Source organism: Thunnus maccoyii, chromosome 8 (assembly GCF_910596095.1).
Source record: "Thunnus maccoyii chromosome 8, fThuMac1.1, whole genome shotgun sequence".
In the NCBI taxonomy this organism is placed as follows: domain Eukaryota; kingdom Metazoa; phylum Chordata; class Actinopteri; order Scombriformes; family Scombridae; genus Thunnus; species Thunnus maccoyii.
The window spans coordinates 24,337,220-24,361,274 of record NC_056540.1 but is presented as its reverse complement, the minus strand read 5'-3'; the positions used below and the strand labels follow the sequence as shown (position 1 = coordinate 24,361,274).

At 37.8% G+C, this 24,055-nt stretch overlaps 2 protein-coding genes and 1 pseudogene across 2 annotated transcripts; 2 read left to right on the top strand and 1 right to left on the bottom strand.

Annotated features, from left to right (window-relative positions):
- Nucleotides 1–287: 287 nt before the first annotated feature.
- LOC121901580 (signal-regulatory protein beta-2-like) lies at nucleotides 288–3,433 on the top strand. The gene is made up of 6 exons (XM_042418413.1): nucleotides 288–576; nucleotides 717–1,049; nucleotides 1,269–1,625; nucleotides 1,818–1,949; nucleotides 2,053–2,111; nucleotides 2,218–3,433. Exons 1-6 carry the CDS (start codon nucleotides 534–536, stop codon nucleotides 2,350–2,352), a joined length of 1,059 nt encoding a protein of 352 aa, XP_042274347.1. The 5' UTR covers nucleotides 288–533; the 3' UTR covers nucleotides 2,353–3,433.
- A 1,773-nt stretch (nucleotides 3,434–5,206) lies between these two features.
- LOC121901463 lies at nucleotides 5,207–12,502 on the bottom strand. Its single transcript, XM_042418255.1, has 5 exons — nucleotides 12,460–12,502; nucleotides 11,969–12,307; nucleotides 11,504–11,851; nucleotides 10,592–10,708; nucleotides 5,207–5,388 (listed from the first exon to the last, which is right to left on the bottom strand). Exons 1-5 carry the CDS (start codon nucleotides 12,500–12,502, stop codon nucleotides 5,207–5,209), a joined length of 1,029 nt encoding a protein of 342 aa, XP_042274189.1.
- A 6,095-nt stretch (nucleotides 12,503–18,597) lies between these two features.
- Nucleotides 18,598–20,094, top strand: LOC121901462 (annotated as a pseudogene).
- Nucleotides 20,095–24,055: the final 3,961 nt, after the last annotated feature.

Genomic DNA, 24,055 nt, shown 5'->3' with positions numbered 1-24,055 from the left:
ATATTATAGTAATGACAACAATGCTCTAAAAGTGTCACTTCTTCCCACAAATGAAAATCTGACAAATCATCCAAACATTTCTTGATACATGACCCCATCAGGATAAAGTTAATTCCAATTTATGGTGATTTTTGTGTGTGTCCTAAACAACTTGACCATAACTATCAGCTGAAAAGTCCATCCAAATATTGTGGAAATCCAGAAGAAATCTTATGAACAAGAGTGTTTGAGATTATTGTAGTTCACGTCAAGATTGAATGAAATCATCTCTTGTGTTTACTCTCAGTGTCAGTAATAGAAACACACCATGAAACATGAAACAAAAGCTTGCTGTTGGTGTTGTTTCATGTGTTTAGGTTGGAAAGATGTTTGATATTATTTCCACTGTGGTAGTACAATGAAACGCCAACATAACGAGCAGCCAATCAGATTGTTCTGAAATTGTTCCCTCCCATTTCATATGATTACATTAAGGCAGATCATCCTCTGATACTGTTTAAATTAACTGCTGTCTTACCTGAATTAACAAGAAAATGCTGTTTGGATTTTATATCCTGCTCATGCTCAGAGTTGGGCGTAAGTATATAAAGTCAGCTTTACTCCAAATATATTTCAGTTATATTGTCATCTTCTTGCAGTAATTTAGCAGAAAGCATATATGAAGCCATGTCTGTTGTTCATTATTGTTCTGTGTTTATTTTTTATCTTTTTTTCAGGATGTGCAGACGATCAGATCTTTGTGACAAAGACTGTTAATGTTGGAGATAATGTGACTCTGACATGTATCCGCCAGAAAGCTGTGTCTGCAGCAACCACCTTGTTCTGGATCAGGCTTGTTTCTGGAAACGTACCTGAATTCTTGGGAGGAACATTTGCCTTTGATCATGATGGTGTTAATAAGATTACTCACATTACAACAAAACAAGAGCCTGGGACATTTGTCCTGCATATAAATAAAGCTAAGCTAAGCGATGCTGGACTTTATTACTGTATAAAAGTAGACCGCCTTAAGATGACATTTTTGAACGGAACATTTCTGAGGATTAAAGGTAAATAAAAGTCAGCAAGCAAAGATTTCACATTCCTTAAATGTAATCATCAGTTTATCTGCTTACAGTCAACACCATTTATAACAGCAGTTTACATATTTACATTTTAATGTTTCCATAGTTTATAAGAAAGTTTTCTTTGTATATGAATGAACGTGTGTAACTGTTTTCATTAAAGTGAGTAAAACACTTTCATAATTTGTATTTTCACTTCCCCAGGACCAGAACCTGATATCACTGCCATCACTCAAGACTTTCCATCTGATTCAGTCCATCCAGGAGACTCTGTGACTCTCCAGTGTTCAGTGCTCTCTGACTCTGAGAATAAAAAGTGTCCAGAAGAACACAGAGTGTACTGGTTCAGAGCTGGATCAGATGAATCTCATCCCAGTTTTACTTACGCTCATGGAAACAGCGGCGATGAATGTAAAAAGAGTCCTGAGATTCGCTCTCCACAGAAATGTTTCTACAGCTTCTCTAAGAACGTCAGCTCGTCTGATGCTGGGACTTACTACTGTGCTGTGGCCACATGTGGGGAGATATTATTTGGAAATGGAACAAAACTGGACATTGAAGGTAAATTAATTTTTATATAATGGTGAAATTATTCTATGTGTTTTATTAGGAGTCAAGTACAATCCATTTAGATCAACTATCAAAAAACATTTATTCTTCTTCATTTTATCTTTTCACATACCATAAATTAGTTATTGCTACTTTGTAACATCAAATTATTTATTTTATTTTATTATTTTCATGATGCTTCAGTTGTCAGCAGGTGGGATTTACAGAAGGCCAACACAATTATCTACCTGCTGTGTGCTGCTGTGGCTATAAGTCTGGTTGTAACAGCCTTCCTCATATATTGCATCAAGAGAAAATCTTGTGATTGTTGGAACGGTAAGAGAAATTACTCAGTATTCAGTAACAGCTATAACATCTTTAGATTCACATCAGTGCTGCATATAAGTCATGTTATTATTATTATTATTTTATAATACAGCTGCTGTTGCTCTGCAAACAAATACTGAAACAGCCAGTGGTGGTCAACAAAGTCAGCAGGTAAGGAATTTAAAGATAATATGTAACTTGAAAAGCATGTTTTATCTGTTTGCACATGCTTACATTGACTTGCCATCTCACAATATTTTGGGATTTATTTCCTCAGAGATATCAGGACTCATTGGTTTATTCTGCACCAACCTTCACCAAGAAGAAAGCTGGCAAAGCAGGGAGAAGGAATGCAAAAGCAGCAGAAGAAAATTGTGTCTACAATACTGTCAGGGTTCAGGGTTCAGATTAATTCACACACCAGATTGTTTCTTATATTAAGTTTTTCTCTGTCATATTATCTGTGAAAATAGTGTTTAAGCTGTTCTAGCACATGCCTTTCACCTCTGAACTCTGTAACACAATGATTTTTCAATTTTGGATAAAAGATGTTTTGTGTATCATTCTGTTTTTATCATTATTTCAAAAAAGAAAATTAATCATCATGCTGCAAAAATAACATCTAATAGTTAAACATTTAGAATAGTCTTTAGTATACCATATCTTTTATATCTTGTTTACTGTCTCAAGCTTGTGATGACACCCAAACTGGCTTTTTAAAAGATTCATCTTGAAAGAGTTGGTTTGAAATGAATTAGCCATGAGGAGAGTTTCCTATTTGCCTTTTTTATCTGATTTGCATTTTTAAGGTTTGAAAATCTCATATGGTGCTCATCTAGTATCAATTCCATGAAACTGATGTTTGTGTACATGTTTTACTTTAGTTTTAAATAAACAAATATGCATCATGAAATTTGAATTTTGAAATGAAAAGCAGTTTAGATTGTTTGTTTTTCTCAAGAACTAAATCTTTCTCAACTTTTGAGAGCAGTCTGTCTGGAAATCTGCTGGGTGCAACACTTTTCAGAAAACACATTCTGACTGATATTCAACTTCCTCCTGTCGCTGTCTGTGCACATTATACTGTAACTTTAAAGCGAGCTAAGCTACAGACCTCTGCAGAAAGTTGGGGAGCAGTGTAAAGGTCCTGCTCTGCCTATAGAGAGGGGTGTTGCTGGGTGTGATAATCTGATCTAACATCGTAGTACACACTCCTGTGTGTTCTCTCTCCTCATTTTATTCCTTCTTTTCACTTTCTGTGTGGAGAAATCCAGCGCTGCATAATTCACTGCTGTTGTTTCACCATCCTGCAAAAAATATAATATTTGTGTTTTTATAAAAAACTTAGAGATTACGACTGTAACATCATTAACTAAACAATGAAGTTACTTTCTTAGATGGCTTATTTAATAAATGTCATTAGCCTAAACGTGAAATGTGTTATTGATTATTCATTCCTCTGTCATGAAAGTAGCAGATGTGTTATATTATTGAACAGGACTGTATTAAAAATGTGAGCAATATCAACAAGTACCGACTTAAAATCATTTGGTGCACTTGTTCATTTACTTTATTTCATGCACTTTATAATGTTCCTATAATATGTCTATAATGACATATCTGATTATTTTACATCGTCTTAGATACATACACTTATTTTAAAATATTCCTATCATATTTCTAAGTGATCTATTTTGTATTTATAACTCTTGACTCTATCCATGTTTATTATATAGGAACAAACATTATGTTACTTAACAGTGAACTCACTTTACTTTACTTAAGGAAAAAGGAAAAAGTAGGCAAAATATTCATCACACTCCCACTTCAAGATCTCTACACCTAGCCAGTGAAAGCAGGGAAATACACCATATATTTACCAGAAGCATAATTACCAGGTCGTTTGATTGATCCACTGTTGACTTGTCATGTCCAAGATTATGAGAAGCTCCTGTTGCTCCTGTTAATAAAAGCAAAACCTTGAGTGTATTCACAGTGGGAATATGTTTACTGATGTTATATCAGTGTGTTTGTGTCTCATTAAAAGACAGAAATGAACAAAACAAGACTTTGATCACATTGATAACGTTGTGGTTTTAAAGTTACACACTTGTGATGTGCCCAGCTTCAGTCCCTTGCTGGCCCCTGAACACTGAGCAGTCATTGTTGAAGTGCTTTCACATTGGAAACTAAACTGTAATGTCATGTAACATGTGAAATTATATGTTCATTACACATATATAAAAGTATTGAATCATCATTCTCATGATGAACATTCATCAGACAATGGAAGTTACAAGTTAGTTTGGGAAATTAATGTAATTTGACAATAATATAAATACTCTATAGTGACCTCATAAAATTGTTCACTTCTTAAACATTCACAATATTGTAAAACTACAATTTTGACACTTTTTAATTGTAAAAGTGACACAAAATGAAAAATGAACATCTAACCACTCACTGAAGACGCTGTTATTAGTGTTTGGAGCCATTTCTGAACAGACTACCGTGCTCAAACTCTTCATAATGGATAAACATGTCACCAAGTGCAACAGTGTGGCTCATGGACATGTTTTTAATAGTTTTTGGATAACTATGGAGGTCTATGGCACAGAAGAATAGCATTCGGATACACAGACAATACCTGTAAGTGAGATTTATTCATTGTTGGTTTGGTTTCTCCACATGCAATTTGTTGACAATGAGACAAATATAGAAAATGGCCAGCCATGTCCTTTAAACTCAGATTTAAGGTGAGCACAGAGAAATTCTCCCACTTAAGCAGATTAATGTGAAACCAGTGTTTGAGTCAAACACTAAACATACATCATTCTGCTCAGTGAAGGTCCAACATCCAAGTGAAATAAGAAAAAGCAAAACACATTTTTGAGTGGAGGGGAACTTTAACTCGGTCGTGGTCTCCCACTTTTGAGGCTAACATCCGTCTCCCTCACAACAGTCTGATTGTATCTGGAGCTACAATGCCCTGTGAAGACAGCTGCTCCAGAAGGCAAACAGAAACATAACTAACCTCAAAGAGGACATCCATAGATTCTCTGATTAGCTGAAAAATAAAGCCTCCTATCCAGCTTCATTGACATCGCCTCTGCCCAGGCTAAAATTATATCAGCTATGAGCTCTACTTTATCCGACACCATTCTGTGGGATCCAGTAACATGTCCGCAACCTTCCTCCTGCTCACCTACCCTCAATCTTTCAAATCGCTTCACGATTCTTCAGAAAAAAGTGGCGAAAAAAAAAACTCACCCAGCGGATCTCTCCGTGGATGCAGCTGCCAACCTGTGCTCTGCTGCTGGCTCGAGGTCTGGAAGATCTGTGCCCTCGGCTGCCTGTCCCCCCGCCCAGTCCACCACCGGCTCTGCTATAGCGGCCGTCTCACATCCTGTCACCGCTGTTTCTCCTGTGGTCACCTCCACTGGCTCCTCTGTCAGATCACGGCCTGGGAATTCCTAGTCTCGCCTACCTTGGCAAAATAATTGGAGCGCCGAGGTACATCCCTGATCAGATCTGCCACCACCACAGCCACAATATCCTTCTCTGCCTCGCCTTTAAAAACTGATTATCGGAAGGTCCATGGTAAGGAACATCAGAGCCAAAGGTGCCCACATGCACTGCTTTCCTGGAGCCCGTGTTTGAGACATTTGTGATAAACTGCCTTCTGTCCTTGAATGTCATCCAGACTGCTCCAACCTGGTTATTCATGTGGGATCAAATGACGTCAGCCAACAACAGTCTGAAATCCTCCATGCTGACTTCCAACTACTCATCTCTGCGCTTAAAGACACTGGGAAACGCATCTTCATATCTGGTCCGATCCTGTCCCTTGGGTGGGGCTGTGGTCAGTTTCCCCGTTTGCTGTCACTGCACACTTGGCTGAAACAAGAATCCAGTGCAGCACGAATGAACGTGGACTATATTGATAATTTCGACCTGTTCTGGAACCGCAGCCAACTGCACAGACCTGACAGGCTCCATCCAAACCTACACGGGGCAAATTTGCTCTCTGCAAACATTGACTATGCTTTGGTTGACCTGCAGAATGCCTTTAAGACAGTCCATGCCACCATGAGGTAATCCACACACACAATCAAAATAATGTTCACTGCCAAAATAATCAAAATAATGTTCACTGCCACCATAAATCCACTGGCAGGGTCCCTGTTACAAATGAAATTTCAACAAAATCTGGCCAAATCTACCCCTACCACTCATGGGGCATGGACTGTCAAACTCACATTCAGCTGAACTACCTGTTAATCACATCCCAATCTGCCTAACACTCAGACACCATAATTCTGTTTCCACAGTATCCCGTTCAGTAAATTATGACAATTTTATTACTATTACACACACTATAATTCCATCCTCACTACACACTCCCTCCCTCCTTCCCTCCAAATTTGGTCTGCTGAATGTGAGATCGCTGTCTAACAAATCATTTATCTGTCAAGATGTCATTATGTCCCAAAACTGTTTTTTCATCACTGAGTCATGGCTTACCCCGATGACCCCTCCCCTCTCACTGAAGCCAATCCTCCAGGTTACTCTCACTTTCATCAGTCCAGGTCACATGCACGAGGTGGTGGGGTTGCTGTAATTCACAAAAGTGACCTCAAGTGCTCCATTATCTCCATAGGGCCCTTTTCATCTTTTGAACCTTTGGCTTTTGTGATAGATGGCATCTCACCAGTCTTCTGCCTACAACTGTACAGACCCCTAAGCCCAATATGGACTTTATCAGTGAATTCTCTGATCTCCTCTCCCACATTGCTCCGAAATATGACAATATTCTCGTTCTCGGATATTTCAACATTCACATTTGCTGTCCCTCTGAAGCCATGACCCATAATTTTATAAATTTATTTTAATCCTTTGGTCTCCAGTGATCTGTAAACAGTCCAATCTATGTTAAAGGACACATCCTAGACATAGTTCTCTCCTCAAGTCTCTATCTACAACCCTGTGAGAGAAGATTTTAACCATTCTGATCACAGGGCTATCATTTATTATCTCAATTTGCCACATGCTTCTCATGTCCACCCTGCACTTCTTCGTTCCCGCATGCTAAATTCTTCCACTGCCACTAGGTTTGCAGACGCCTATAGAGAGGTTCCCATCACCACCAGTATTGAGACTGCACCATCTCATGTGAGCACAGAAGAATTTTTCTCACTTTTTAACAGTACTGTTTCGGCCACCACTGACTCTGTTGCACCAGTCAGTACTAAAATACGAAAGCCTCTGGCCTTACCGTGGCTTAATAACAGTAATATTAGAGAAATAAGGAGAGCATGCAGAAAGGAAGAGCGGAGGTAGAAGCTGGATAAAATGCAGATCTCATTTCAAACTCTGAAGGATCTGTTGGAGAAATACCAGCTGGCTGTCAAAAATGCTAGGCTCAACATTTTTCTAATCTCATTGACAAAAACTGTCATAATCCCAGGGTACTTTTTAGTGTATTAAAGTCTGTCACCTCCTCCACTCCCACATCATACTTAGAAGCATCTGTCTTTAAATGTGAGGATTCCTACAGTTCTTTAAAGACAAAGTACTTAGCATCGGAGCTAGTATCATTTCATTTGTAAATAGCCTGTCCATCTCCTCTGAGAACACCGCAGTTCTAAATTCCCTTAACTCCATCACACTACCAGAACTTCATCATATCATCTCTTCTATGAAAACCTCCACCTGCTCTCTTGACATTATTCCAACTAAACTCTTCAAAGACGTTATTGGCACCATTGGCCCCAGCATTCTTTCAATTATCAGTAGCTTCCTGGAAACCAGCCAGTGTCAAGCCACTTTTAACAAAACAGAATCTAGACCCTACAGTCCTCAATAATTACAGGACAATCTCCAAACTCCCCTACCTTTCTAAAGTCCTTGACACTGTAGATTTTAATCAACTGTGGTCCCACTTGGCTCAAAAACAGCATCTTTGAAAAATTCCAATCTGGCTTCACACCCCTGCACAGTACAGAATCTGCACTACTGAGAATAACCAATGACCTCCTTCTTGCTGGTGACTCAAGTAACCGCTCTGTCCTTTTGCTCTTAGACCTAACTGCAGCCTTTGACACTGTTGATCATTCCATTCTCATTCACAGGTTAAGCCAGTGGGCGGGGGTTTCTGGCCCTGAATTAAACTGGTTTTCTTCATATTTGCCCAACAGATCCTTCAGTGTCTCTATTAGCAACTTATATTCTTCCTCTGCCCCCTTGTCCTGTGGTGTCCCTCAAGTCTCCATTCTTGGTTCAATCCTGTTCTCCATCTATTTGCTTCCACTCGGTCATATTATTCAAAAGCACATTTCTTTTCACTGTTATGTGGATGACACACAGATCTACCTCCACCTAGAGCCCAATAACTACAACAAACTAAACGACCTCAATAACTGTCTTCAAGACATCAAATCCTTGATGGCTGCAAACTTTCTCCACCTCAATGAGAATAAAACTGAAGTCATTTTATTTGGACCACAGAATTCAACCAACATTATTTCTCCTCCTCTTGGACCATTGGTTCCATCTGTTATATCAAATGCAAAAAATTTCAGTCATTTTTGATTTAGGATTGAAGTTTGACAAATTAATCAGGTAGTTAGCTAAAGAATTGATTTTAAAATTCTTTTGTTTGTTTACAAGGTGTTAAATGTATTTGCCCTCTCTTACAGAACTCCTATACCCATAGCACACTGTCAGAGAACAAAATCATCTGACCAAAGACTTCTGTCTGTCCCAAGATCCAGGCCAAAGTGTTATGGGGACAGGGTTTAGTCTATTACTGCCCCAAAATTATGGAATTCTCTTCCTCTCACCATCTGATTCTCCCCCACTAAGTGTCATGTTAAATCAAACTTATATTCATTAGCCTTTAACCGTGACTAACTTAATCCAAGTCAGATATTCTTCCTGAAGTCTCTGTAAGTCTCTTCTTTCTCTCTTTTCTCTGTTATTAGGGACCGAGCCCAAAAGGCAGAGAACTACTGTAAAACAGGGCGAGGTAAGGGCAAGGACCCTATTGTTTTTCATGTGTTTCTTTCTTTCTTTCTGTCTTTCTTTCTTTCTTTCTTTCTTTCTTTCTTTATTATTATGGGACATCACACCTAAATTTGACCCCCTAAACATGCTCAAAAACTCACCAAATTTGGCACGCACATCAGGTCTGGTGAAAAATTTGATAAAATGAAAAAATTAACCCCTTAAGTGCCAAAATGTGCTCTCTAGCTCCACCTATGTAACTAAAATGGCCGCCATGGCCCGTAGGAATGTTGTAGAGAGATCAAACCAAAACTCAATTATTTGTCTCATCAAGACCTACAAATCATACAATGACACCCCTGACCTAAATCCAACAGGAAGTCCGCAATTAGCCTTTCAAAATAAGACTTTGCCCCAATTTTGGCCCCTGAACAAACACTATCTCCTCCGCAGGCATTAATGGTATCGGCTTCAAACTTTAATAGGTGACTTATGACACTATGCTGAAAAAAAGTTGTTAAAAACTTTGTAATAACTCAAGCGGTTTGGATTTTATAAGCCCTGAAAGTTGCGGTGCCACATCACACCTTACAATGTAAAACAATGGGGAGGCAATCTATGGGCATGAACTTTGTGTCAAACAGAGGCTTCTGACGTCTAAACTATACGTCTGATCACTTTCAAACCTGTGTCAATGGATTCGCAATGAAATTTCCTCTAAAAATATGATTTTTAATGTAAGATTTGGACAAAGTCATGGGATTTATGAGGAGATTTCACAAAAAGCGTACTTCAAAATCCTCCTCTCCAACTGCTCCTGGTGATGTCACTCCCTCAGTGCTGTGAAACACTCCACAATACACACTCATTATAAAATCACAGGAGGAGCAAGAAAAGACTCAAAAAAAAAACCTCACACTATAATATCTCAAAAACAATAAAAGATAGAAAACATGTAAATTCAAGATTTGTAGGTCAAAGTCTTGTGACTCATTTAAAGTTTTGAAGAAAGATGAAGTTTGTATCTAAAACTATGCGGAAGCAGTAAATGTTCAAAAAGGTGTGGGTTCGCTCACACTCTCCATTCAAATATATGAGTATTTTTCTGTGTCCAGCTGCAGTTACTTATTGTCTCTACACACCTGACAGTACACATTTCAATCAAACTTTGGCCAGGTAATGTGGGTTGAAAGTCTCCTTTTCTCAAAATAGACTTGATGAAAATTAGGAAAATAATTTGTTTTACACACAAACTCATCAAGAGTTTTCAATTTACTAATTGAAATTCAAGTGAATGGGCCCAAAACTTGCATAATTTTGATGACACAGGGGTGAGCAACACAGACATGTCTCACCCTGCAGAAAATTCTCATCCTGTCAATCAAACTTTCAAAATAAAAGCACACCACACTTGTAAGAAATATCTCTCATTTTTAAAAAGCAAAATGATCTGATCCCAACAGGCCAGAATGCGAGGTCCTGACCAACACTGCTTGCAGCATTAATTTTGTTTTGTTTTGTCTTCCTCTCTGTGGACTAGGAAGCATTTTGGATCAACTGTGCTGTGTGTTAAGTGCTATATAAATAAAGTTGATTTGATTTTATTTGATTCAACTGAAACAAAAAGTAAGATATGGTGAACCTACCATTGCAATGTTCAAAAACTCTCCTCCCATTAATGTAGAAAATGAGGACGGCAATCACAGTCACACAGCAGGCCAACAGCGCTCCAAGTAGAATGACAACTGGATCCAACCCTGATCCTGGAACCAAATAATCTCCAAAGAGACATTAAACATTATTTATTAATGGACTGTCAGGAGTCATCATTTGCTGGCATTAATTACATTTTGTCAACAATCTAAATAACTGTTAACTTAGTGTTGGAATGATGTTAAGTATTTTACTCTTTTTACTTTTACTTTCTATACATAGAGTATGTATAATATTTAGTCAAAAGTATCCTCTTCTTTTGGATTTGTCAAATACTAATAAACAAAATTTTATTTATAAATGATAATTATGGCTGAAATAGTGTCAGTCCAATGCAATCATATAAACGGCTTAATTAAATTTTTCTATTTTTTTTATTTTAACATTGTTATAGTAGCCTAACTAACTGATGAAAAATTCTATACCATCCGTCTTTGACTGCAGATTTTTTGGTGATGTGTGTTCATGGTTTGGCGCAGACATTTCCTAAAGAAAAGCTTTCCCATTGTTCATCTGTCATTATCATGCTTAACTTTGATTGGCACAGCTGTTTCTGAGCTGAGACCATGAATGTGACTGACTGAAAGAGTATTTAATAATCATCACACCAACTGATCTTTATTCACCTTCACCCAGCCTTTTTGCACTTGGTACTTCTGCACATACAAGTGCAAAAAGCACTTGTATGTGCAGTGCACATACATGGGGGCTTAAAACTTTGGAGAAAGCAACAAACTAATAATACATTTTTAAAAAGAAAAAGCTGAAATCTAATATATTTTAACCAGGCTAAATACATTTATGCAAAATCTATTTATGATTTAAATACAACTGTAAATACATACTTGTGTCCACTTTAGTTCCTTCACCAAACAGGATCTCTCCACATGTGACCACAGCACAGTAGTAAGTCCCAGTATCAGAGGAGTCCTGTATAGTTTTGGACAGACTGTAGACACATCTTCTTTCCACACGTTCATCACTCCTGTTCCTGTGAGTGTAAACGATGCCTGGATGAAATCCTCCTGATCCAGCTCTGACCCAGTACACACTGTGTACACCTGGACACTGATCTGTGTTTTCTGTTGTGTTCTTGGAGAGCAGTGAACATTGGAGAGTCAGTGCGTCTCCCAGCTGGACAAATGCTGTCTCCGGACTTTGTTTCACATAGACTGATTTCTGCTGATTGTTGTCTGTGTGATTCAGTAAAACAACATTTAAAAAAGTAACAAAATTAATTCACAATCTAAATTATATAAATGACTTAAAAATGTAAAAGATTGTTGCAATAAGGCACATATTATTTTTACCGTTCACAGCCAAGAATGTGCCATTGACGAAAGTCGGAGAAAACAACGTTGCTTTCTGACAGAAATATGTTGCTTCATCCTCTTTGCTTACATTTCTGATGATGAGAGAATACTGAGCATCCTCTTTTGCGACTGTGAAACGTGACTTAAATTGTTCACTGACTGTTATTTTGCCAGCAAGTCCAGAAGCGACTGTTTGGCCCATATGTCCAAGAGGCTGCTTATACCAGGTAAAGAATTTGTCGTTGTCAGAGACTGGACAGTGAAAAGTAATATTCTCACCAGGTTCAACCAAAGTCAAAGAGATCAGCTGAGGAACCTCTGCAGTTTGAATCAGAGCTGAAGAAAAACAAAAAAGACTTATTAGACAACAGCACAAAAACAATGACATTTTTTTTCATTTCAAATTTATTTACAAGGTCTCATACACATTACTATCATAGACTGCTCAGACTAAATGGTTTCCCACATCTAATGAGAATTGTACTTACACACTGCAGTAAGAAGAATCAAAGCCGCCAGATGTCGGATCATTGTGGTACATCACTCGTCTTCACAACTGATGTCTTCTAACCAGACGGAACGTTTGGTTACAAGGTGATCAAGGTTTACGTAGTGGAAAACATAGTGATTGGCCGAAATGCAGAACATGAACTTCCCCTTAGACAAACCAATGATCTATTTTCCATTGACACAAGATGTACATGCACATAATTGTTGTGTTTGTATTGTTTTCAAAGCATTCTCTATATTCTGACCACTTGAACTATAATTAAGTTCAATTTCTTTGTGTCTGTAATTCCTGTTTCTGTGTTTTGTGTACTGTCTGTTCAACTGTGTGAGTGTATTTAAAGATGGAGCTATGATGCAATGTTTTTACCTTTATGTTTGGATATCGCCACCTACCAACACACGTACACAGCACAGGCACGAAGATGACTGTAATTTTCTTTTGAACAAAGTTATATTTTCCTTGTTTCTTACCAGAACACATTTTTTGCTTCCTTGAGACATACTGTAACTCTTTGCTCACAAAACATTTGAAAAAACATTTACTTCATACTTTCAAACCTGCATTATTTACAGCTATGTTTCCTAGCTAACAGTCTTTCGCTTCCTGTAGCAATGCTGTGTTTCTAGCCACATTACCACCACAGAGTGTAGAATAGTGTGAAATTGTTGGCACAAGTGTGTAGGGGTGCCTATAATGGAGCTAGAAATAGCAAACACAATACTGTAATACTGCTTGAAATTATTCACACGCACACAGGTGCTTTCAGTTATTTTGGCTGATTACGCATCTGCTCAGGTTGACCCTGTGTGGGTGTACCATGGGTGTGCAGGGCTTTTCATGGGAAGTTAGCTTACACATTGGAGCTATTTACTGACCCACAACAACTGGGCCCGATGGCTGAATGTAACAATATCATCATGTCCATAGGCACCTCAACAGTGGAGCAAGTGGAGCAAATGCATCCCCATTATTCAATTAGTGGGAGCAAAGTCATGGTTTTGCTACCCCACTTTTTGTCTTTTTAAAAATAAATGTATCATCATACAGTCCCCGCAATCAGGTGATTATATTTAAGCAGCCTATATCAATGATCATTTTACTATTTTCAGCAATTGACAAAAATAAGTAATAAAAAAACACACAATTTTGGACCACTCTTTGAGTTGGTTCAGCCCAACCTGAAGAGAGAAGCCTCTTTTATATGGAGAACCCACATTGTAGCCATAAAGAGGATCCGCCTTTGAGCTGCATTTGATTTTTTTACACTGATCCACAAAAAGTCGGCTTAAAGCCATCTCTGTGTGTGCTTTTACATAGCATACCAGTGTTCAAGAGTCAGAGGTGTGATGATCAGAGCTGTAAACTCTTCCATGGTCCTCATGGCCAAAGACGTTATATAAGTTATATAATGTTAAAAGTTAAGTTACACTTTTCTGTTGGCTTCCCGACTCATTTTAAAAAAAGATTAGAGAAAAAGAGGTAAAGGTATAGTCAGTCGTTTCTGGAAAAAGACCATTTTTCCAAAAGACATTTGAACTAAACACCCAAACAAAAACACCCCTCCTTTCGTGCTCCTTCAGAAGCTCCACCCTCAAAATTCATGGACGCGCATTACCATGGCAACAACCAAAAGAGAAATATGGTGGAATACAAGGCGATGCATCCACTGTAGAGTCACTTCTGCTCCTCTCACAGTTTATCTCAAGCGGGAAAAGAAATTCTCATGTGAGCACAACAGTCCATCCACATTCTCCACCTCTCTGCGGCCTCCCCACTTCTCACTTAACCTGCGTTTAGCGTCTCTGTCCACAGAAGCAGCCGTTTGTCAGCTACAGCTCCCAGGGAGCTGAGACGACAAATTGCATTCACCAGGCTGACTGACAACAGAAATAGTTTGCATGTCGACTCCACAGGAGGAAATTGACAGAGTTTGTATTTATTGATAAATTGATACAGTTAATAAGTTGAAAACATATATATAGCACAACATTTGTGTGATTTAAGCAGCTGCCTGCTCAGATTATGCTTCATTAAACGCAACAGAGACAGACTCAGAGCGTGAAAAAACGCGGGGGGTTTCCATGAGCCTGTCTCGGATTCAGCGTGGATCGATACATTTAATAAAATGGAAGCATATTTGTTCCATGAGAAAATGCTTTCTATATTGAATTGCTAAAGACGGGAGACTATCATGTCCTCACACAAACAACTGCTCTGATGACCTCCCCCTGTCTGGTGCATGAGCATGCTGATTGGCTGGAGTTGTGTTGTGTTGCTCGCTCTGAGCCACTGTGTTTACATGCCCATTTATAGAGCCAACTATAACTACAACTACATCAGCTAATGGTGCTACTGAGAATAACTCCCCTAGACCCCCGCAAACAATTAGTTATCTTTCCAAGTTTGCTTCCCCATTTTAAAACATAACCAGGCGCCTATGATCCTGTCCACAGAGTAAAGACAAAACCCCAATAATTTTGGGTACACAGTTTTTGGCAATTTTCCTAATAAGCTGTTTACATGGCTAATGAGAATGAATATTCCACTAATATTCCCATTTACATGCAGAGGGTTTTCAGGGTTTCCCTCTGCTCCAGTGGGAACGGGAATCACAAGATCTCCGCAGGTAGTGAAGTAAACCAGAAAGGTGAAAAACATTAGTGAGCTGCTGCCTGATAAGTGATATTGATATGACTGTTATTACAAATTTATTGTTACAAGCACATCCAGGACCTGCGTTGTCCCATGATGTTTACTATACTGCTGAGCATTTTTGGTGCATCACACAGAGTGCTTCAGTGTTTGCATTAAGTTAAGCTAATGTCATCCTGAACCTGCAGTTTGTGTAATCTCCAGTAAAGCAGATGAATAGCCTAATGAGGACATTACTAATTTAATTCCAAGCCTGTATTTGGTAGAATTTGGATGTTCAAATCAGGTTTAAGAGGAGGAAACAAGACATTTGAAATAATATTAACTACAGCATCAGTGGTAGTCTGCTGGTCTGAGGGGCAGTTGCAGGGGAAAGCCTGAGGAAACGTGGCCAAACCTACACAGAAAGTCAAGAGATGTGGAGAACTCACAGGTAAGTTGATGTTTCTTTGTTAAAGAAAATGTTTACTAAAAATATGCAGCATAAAAATGTAAGGAGACAGCTACTCAAAGGAATAAACACCTCCATCTTTCTTGTCTCATAGCACTTTGTAAATACATTCTGTCTTGAGAACAGGCGAGCAAAGCCACATGTTACAGCTATACTGAATGACAAAAGCTGTGGTGGGCCATTTCTCCGCCCGTTGACCAACAACTGAGGCTGTTTACTCAGAACAGACCTGACTGTGAGCTGCAACAGGATATACTGTAGGTGGTGAGGTTAAAGCAGGACAGACAAGCTGCAAGAGGTTTCGGCAGTCTCATTTTTATTGAACAAATTGAAATTATTGTTTGAAATGCTCATTTTAAGGACAAATAATGTCTGTAAATACAAATTGTTTTTAAAGGTACAACCATACACACATGAAGAGACTTTAACAAGGAGGTCAAATAATAATCAGGCAAACTTAACTTTCAGATCATGGTTGAAATCGACTGGGGTGGGACCAGTGAATGAGCACTCCCTCTCTCACAGCAACTACCAATGAAAACAACACCTTACATTGAAAGCCCAACCACAATAACACCTAACTTTCCATGCATCATTTGTTGGCCAGTGTTGACTGTGAATACGTGTTTATCTGTGTCTGTTTGTGTTGTGGTTGCAAGCAGTACTGTGCACAAAAAGAAAAAGCAGAAAGTACAAAGCAGGACACAAAGTACATGAAAGTATTTACTGCAGTTGTTACTGTTCCTGTATCCACCTTGCTGGACACACCACTGTGTCAGGGAACCACTGGTTTATCTGTACAGTACGATAATTTTGATGTGTTGTTCAACACTTGTAGTACTCAGACTGTCAGACTTAACCACAAACAGAAAGCATCTTCAGGCAAGTTTTGCTGCAGTTTTGACCCTTTACATTAACAATTTATCTAACGTTATTCTCTATACACCTACACTTACATATAAGTAGGTGAAGGAAGTAGAGTGTCAGAAACCTCCACTGTTGTATTCTTTTGATACCAGAGCCTGTGGTGTTGCACTTGACTGCATTATCATGTCAACTGGTTCTGTTATTGTGAATGTGTCCACCACTGTTCATGGGGTAGTAAGGTGGTATTTTTACTGTTTTACTGCATGTGAAAAACTTCCTTTTATTACAAAAAACACCCTTTTGTCTCTCAGTGATTAACATGCTGGCTCACAACAACAAGGTCTTGGGTTCAAATCTCTGCTGGATTATTTTATTTATTTATTTATTTTATTACACAGCATTGTGTACAGTATAGTCATTTTGATGTGCCGTTCAACACTTGTAGTAGTAAGAACAATTTTTTGTCAGACCGTCTGACTTAACCACAAACAGAAATGCAGACAAGTGTTGCTGCAGTTTTGACCCTTTACATTATCAGTCTATCTAGTTTCATTCTCTATACAAGTACACCTACATACAAGTAGGTGAAGGAAGTAGAGCGTTAGAAACCTCCATGCTTGTCTTTTTTTTATACCAGAGCCTGTGGTGTTGCACTTGACTGCATTATAGTGTCAGCTGGTTCTGTTTTGTTATTATGAATGTGTCCACCACTGTTCATGGGGTAGCAAGGTGGAATTTTTATTGTTTTACTGCATGTGCAAAACTTCCTTTTACTACAAAAAACACCCTTTTGGGAAAGTCTCTCAATGATTAACATGCTGCCTCTCAACAACAAGGTCTTGCGTTCAAATCTTGATGTTATTTTATTTGTGATTTTTCTCCCCTTTTCACACAAGTCCCCTTCCTCATATCAAAACATGCAGGTTAGTTGAGTCAGAATTCTAAACTGCATGCAGCTGAATTCGTTTCTGTGACAGCGTTGTGCTCTGCTCTCCTTTCACCAGCCCCCTGACTGGAGTCGTCAGCTCTTCCTGCTGATGTGACTGACAGGCACAGTGGGCGGGTCATCATTGATGATGTGGAACATCTGGATTGGCTGCCTCCTACAATATTCAAAATGGCCCCTCCATCTTTGTGATGTCACAAATCATGCACATAGGCCCACCTCTTAAACAGGCACAGAGAAACTTTCCCTCTTTAGTAGATAAACGTGAAGACAGCCTTCTAGTGTCAGACTATGCACATCATTCTGCACAGTGAAGGCCGACCATCCAACTGAAGGAACAATAAGCAAAAAACATTTTTGAGTGGAGGGGGACTTTAAGTTGCAGTAAAAAATAAAATAAAAGACATTGAACACTTGAAATCTCCACCATTAAATATAATCTTGGGTTTGCAGAATTACTCAACATCAAAGTTTTGTTTGGAGAGATGTCTCTGAGCATCTTTTAGTTTGATTTTGAGTTTGATAGGGTTAGTATAGACAAAACACTGAGATAAATCATTCTGGAAATGGACAATATATCACCCCATCAATCACAAAAAAAAGCACCTGCTATGTTTTTTAGGGATTCTGGATATCAGGCTACTGGCCAATAAATATGGTAGTAATGACAACAATGCTCTAAAAGTGTCACTTCTTCCCACAAATGAAAATCTGACAAATCATCCAAATGTTCCTTGATGCATGACCCCATCAGGATAAAATTAAATCCAATTTATGGTGATTTTTGTGTCTGTCCTAAACAACTTGACCATAACTATCAGCTGAAAAGTCCATCCAAATATTGTGGAAATCTAGAAAAAAAACATGAGTGTTTGAGATTATTGTAGTTCACTTCAAGATTGAATGAAATCATCTCTTGTGTTTACTCTCAGTGTCAGTAATAGAAACCCACCATGAAACATGAAACAAAAGCTTGCTGTTGGTGTTGTTTCATGTGTTTAGGATGGAAAGATGTCTGATATTATTTCCACTGTGGTAGTACACTGAAATGCCAACATAACAAGCAGCCAATCAGCAGACATTGTTCCCTCCCATTTCATATGATTACATTAAGGCGGACCATCTTCTGATCCTGTTTGAATTAACTGCTGTCTTACCTTAATTAACAAGAAATGCTGTTTGTATTTTATATCTTGCTCATGCTCCGAGTTGGGCGTAAGTATATAAAGTCAGCTTTACTCTAGATTTATTTCAATTATATTGTCATCTTCTTGCAGCAATTTAGCAGAAAGCATACATGAAGCCATATCTGTTGTTTATTATTGTTCTGTGTTTATTTTTTATCTTTTTTTCAGGATGTGCAGACAATCAGATCTTTGTGACAAAGACTGTTGATGTTGGAGATGATGTGACTCTGACATGTATCCGCCAGAAAGCTGAGTCTGGAGCAACAACCTTGTTCTGGATCAGGCTACCTGAATTCTTGGGAGGAACATTAGCCTTTGATTATGATGGTGTTGATAAGACTACTCGCATTACAGCAAAACAAGAGCCTGGGACATTTGTCCTGCATATAAATAAAGCTAAGCTAAGCGATACTGGACTTTATTACTGTATAAAAGTACACCTACTTAACATGACATTATTGAAAGGAACATTTCTGAGGATTAAAGGTAAATAAAAGTCAGCAAGCAAAGATTTCACATTCCTTAAATGTAATCATCAGTTTATCTGCTTACATTCAACACCATTTATAACAGCAGTTTACATATTTACATTTTAATGTTTCCATAGATTATATGAAAGTGTTCTTCGTATAAGAATGAATGTGTGTAACTGTTTTCATTAAAGTGAGTAAAACATGTTCGTAATTTGTATTTTCACTTCCCCAGGACCAGAACCTGATATCACTGCCATCACTCAAGACTTTCCATCTGATCCAGTCCATCCAGGAGACTCTGTGACTTTCCAGTGTTCAGTGCTCTCTGAGAGATGAGCTGGATCAGATGAATCTCATCCCAGTTTTATTTACTCTCATGGAAACAGTGGTGATGAATGTCAAAAGAGTCCTGAGACTCGCTCTCCACAGAAATGTTTCTACAGCTTCTCTAAGAACGTCAGCTCCTCTGATGCTGGGACTTACTACTGTGCTGTGGCCACATGTGGGGAGATATTATTTGGAAATGGAACTAAACTGGAAATTGAAGGTAAATTAATTTCTATATAATGGTGAAATTACCCTATCTATGTGTTTTATTTGGAGTCAAGTACAATCCGTTTAGATCAACTATCAAAAAATATTTGTTCTTCTTCATTTCATCTTATCACATACCATAAATTATTTATTGCTATTTCTTAATCTTAAATTGTTTCTTTATTTATTAATCTATTTTCATGATGCTTCAGTTGTCAGCAGGTGGGATTTACAGAAGGCCAACACAATTATCTACCTGCTGTGTGCTGCTTTGGCTATAAATCTGGTTGTAACAGCCTTCCTCATATATTGCATCAAGAAAAAAATCTTGTGATTGTTGCAATGGTAAGAGAAATTACTCAAACATTAATCTATCAAACAGTATTTAGTAACAGCTATAACATCTTTAGATTCACATCAGTGCTTTGAATAGGTCATGTTAGTATTATTATTCTTTTATAATACAGCTGCCGTTGCTCTGCAAACAAATGCTGAAACAGCCAGTGGTGGCCAACAAGGTTAGCAGGTAAGGAATTTAAGAATTTAAGATAATATGTAACTTGAAAAGCATGTTTTATCTGTTTTCACATCCTTACATTGACTTGCCATCTCACAATATTTGGGGATTTATTTCCTCAGAGATGTAAGACCTCATTGGTTTATTCTGCACCAACCTTTACCAAGAAGAACGCTGGCAAAGCAAGGAGAAGGAATGCAAAAGCAATGGAAAAAGATTGCGTCTACGATACTGTCAGGGCTTAGGGGTTAGATCAATTCAGATTTGCTAATTGATTGTAATATTAAGTTTTTCTCTGTCACATTGTCTGTGAAAATAGTGTTTAAGCTGCTCTAGCACATGCCTTTCACCTCTGAACTCTGTAACATAATGATTTTTTTTATTATTTTGGATGAAAGATATTTTGTGTATCATTCTGTTTGTATCATTGTTTAATATCTTTGAATCTTACCACTTCAGAAAAGAAAATTAATCATCATGATGCAAAAATAACAACATTTAATAGTTAAACATTTAGAATAGCCTTTAGCATATCATATGTTTTAAATGTTGTTTAATGTTTCAAGTTTGTGATGACACCCAAACTGGCTTTAAAAGATTCATCTTAAAAGAGTTGGTTTGAATTTAATTAGCCATGAGGAGAGTTTCCTATTTGCCTCTTTTATCTTATCTACATTTTTATGGCTTGAACATTTCATATGATGTTTGTGTGCATGTTTTACTTAAGCTTAAATTAAACAAATATGCATCATGAAATTTAAGTCACACTCCTGTGTGTACTCTCTCCCCATTTTATTCCCTCTTTTCAATTTCCTTGTGGAGAAATCTAGCACTGCATATTTCACTGCCTTTGCTTGACCATCCTGCAAAAAATAATATGTTTTTGTATTATTTCTTGAGTCTTGAGGTTTTCAAGCCAGTAGAGACTGATGAGTTAAAGGTAAACAAAATCATCAGCTCCTTAAAAAGCTCCAAATGTAGAGATGCTTTCCAATTTGACACCACGTTTGTTAAAGTACACAGTGATATTTTAACTCCACCCACTGCTCATTTAATTAGCTTGTCTTTTAAATACAGCTCCCTTCCTGATGACTGGAAATGTGCCATTGTCACGCCTATTTTTAAATCTGGAGACCACCTTGAAGCCAGTAACTACAGACCAATAAGTATACTGCCAGTACTATCAAAGGTTGCTGAGAAAGTTGTCATTGAACAACAGACAAAATTTCTTAATACAAGCAATTTTGGTCTACATCGTATGCAATTTGGCTTTAGAGCAAATCATTCCACTGAAACTGCTACCTTGCACTTAATAGAGCAAATTAAATCAAGACTTGATAAAGGAGGAGTAGTTGGTGCTGTGTTTTTAGATCTGAGTAAAGTGTTCGATACAGTCGATCATGATGTTTTAATGTCGAAACTCTCTAAATTTAACTTCTCATCTAGAGCACTGGCACGGAGGTCCTCATCATTATCTAATAGGATACAATGTGTTAAAGTTTGTGACACACTGTCCAGTAACATGAAGTGCACAATAGGTGTTCTACAAGGGTCAGTGTTAGGTCCCCTATTATTTAGCCTATAAATTAATGATCTCTCTCAATAGTGTCATGATGTAGAACTGCAACTGTATGCAGATGACACTGTTGTGTACATGCATGCAAAAACAGTTGAGTTAGCTGCTGCTAAACAATGGCATTGGAAAGGATCACACATTGGCTTGATCAATCATGTCTGAGTCTAAATGTAAACAAGACAGAAGATATGTTTTTCTCTAAAACCATGGTTCAACCTCCTAACACTGATATTCTCATCAAAGGTGAAAGGATTGACATAGTCACTGATTTTAAATATCTTGGTGTGACACTGGATCCAAATTTGAACTTTAAGAAGCATGTTTAAAAAAATAATTAAAACCATAAAGTACAATTTAGCAAATTTTAGACATATTACAAACTGTCTCTCTTTGTACACAGCCAAGATATTTATGCATGCTATGATTCTTTTCCCATATGTCTTATTGCATCACATGTTGGGGGCAGGCTGGAGAAAAAGCCATAAGACCTCTTGAGTCCTTATACAAACAAACTTTAAAAACTCTGTACAAAAAGCCAATGCATTTCCATCATTGTAGGGTACTGGAAAAATAATTTTAAATTATTCTCAAATTTGTGCCTATTTTATGAAAATTTTAAATGGTCTGGCCCCTCCTTCATCATGTGACTTGGGCAATCAGCTTTCTCTGTGAAAGTCACAACTCAGTGGAATGTCTGGCCTGATGATATGAAGAGCTGCAGTTCCATCAGTACGTTCAAAACCAAATTAAAAAATCTGCTAAAAACTACTCAGCTCTGTTATCACTGACTCTGAATTTCATCTCATGGTCTTCTCATGAGCGCAAATAATCTTCCTTTAATTTGACAAGCTTACATTATTAATTTCTAGTTGACTTTGTGGGTGTATGTGATGTCCTATTGTGTGTAGCTTTGTATTTTGTATTATGTGTCCTGTGTGTTCTTTGCTTTGTACTGTTTGTTATTGTGCTGTTATATGTTTTAATTGTGACCTGCCTAAGGGACTGCAGATGAAAATTAGCTATAAGCTAACTCTGGTATAGTACATCAAATGGTAACATTTATGTTTAACACTGTATATGGTCCCAATGAATACATAAATACAAAAGTAGGTGAAGGAAGTAGAGTGTTAGAAACCTCCACTTTTGTATTTTTTTGATACCAGAGCTTGTGGTGTTGCACTTGACTGCATTATAGTTTCAGGTGGTTTTGTCCTTGTTATTATGAATGTGTCCACCACTGTTCATGGGGTAGCAAGGTGGCATTTTACAATCTTACTGCAGTTTTTGGATAATCGCTCAGTGATGAACATGCTTCCTCACAACAACAAGGTCTTGGGTTCAAATCTCAGCTGGGTTATTTATGATTTTCTCCCCTTTTCACACGAGTCCCCTTCCTCACATCAAAACATGCAGGTTAGTTGAGTCAGAACGATCTGCAGCTCAATCAGTTTCTGTGATAGCGCTGCAATAGAGTTGTGCTCTGCTCTCCTTTCACCAGCCCCCTGATTAGAATCATCAGCTCTTCCTGCTGATGTGAGTGACAGACAAAGTGGGCGGGTCATCATTGATGATGTGAACATCTGGATTGGCTGCCTCCCACAACATTCAAGACAGCCCCTCTATCTTTTTCTGTCAGTGTGGCAAATGGCTACATGCATTTTTTAAATTGTACACAAATCAAAGACATCAATAAATCGTATTTAACTGAATGCTACAGACATTGTTGCAGAATTTTATGTCAGATCAGGAGACATAGGCGTCTATATTTACAGATATATTATGTGTGATGTTTTTATTGATATGCTAGTGGCATCAGTACTTCATTTAACATTAACATTTAGCTGAAAAGGTTATTGTAAATGTTATCTTCTGTTTATTGAGTCATCTGACTTTCACTAAAAGACTGCAGTGATGTGCAGAAAGAGCAATTTACATATGTTTTGATCAAATCCAATCTAGCTGCATCTCTGGAAATGTTAGTGCCATGCTGCAGCACAAAACTATTTGATAACTAAAAGACATAAAGACATCACTATTTTATGTTTAATGCTTATTGAAAGGCAATATTGTCATTTTTATATGAATCCTACCATTCTTAAATGCACATCTTGAACATGGCAATAAGTACTAAGTATTATGTAGACGTTTCTGCAGTAGGTACTGAAATTAACATCCAGTGCTAATGTTCAGTTCCAGTGCAGGAAGTAGTGTGCCGTTCATGAAGCATTGTGTCTGTCATCTGCCAGACGTTTGTCATAGTATGTCTGTCATCATACTGTGGTTTATTTGTTGTTATGATCATCTTTCCCTAACCTTAAACAAGTAGTTTTGCTTAAAGACTCCCTCTGGGCATGTTGTAAGATATATAAA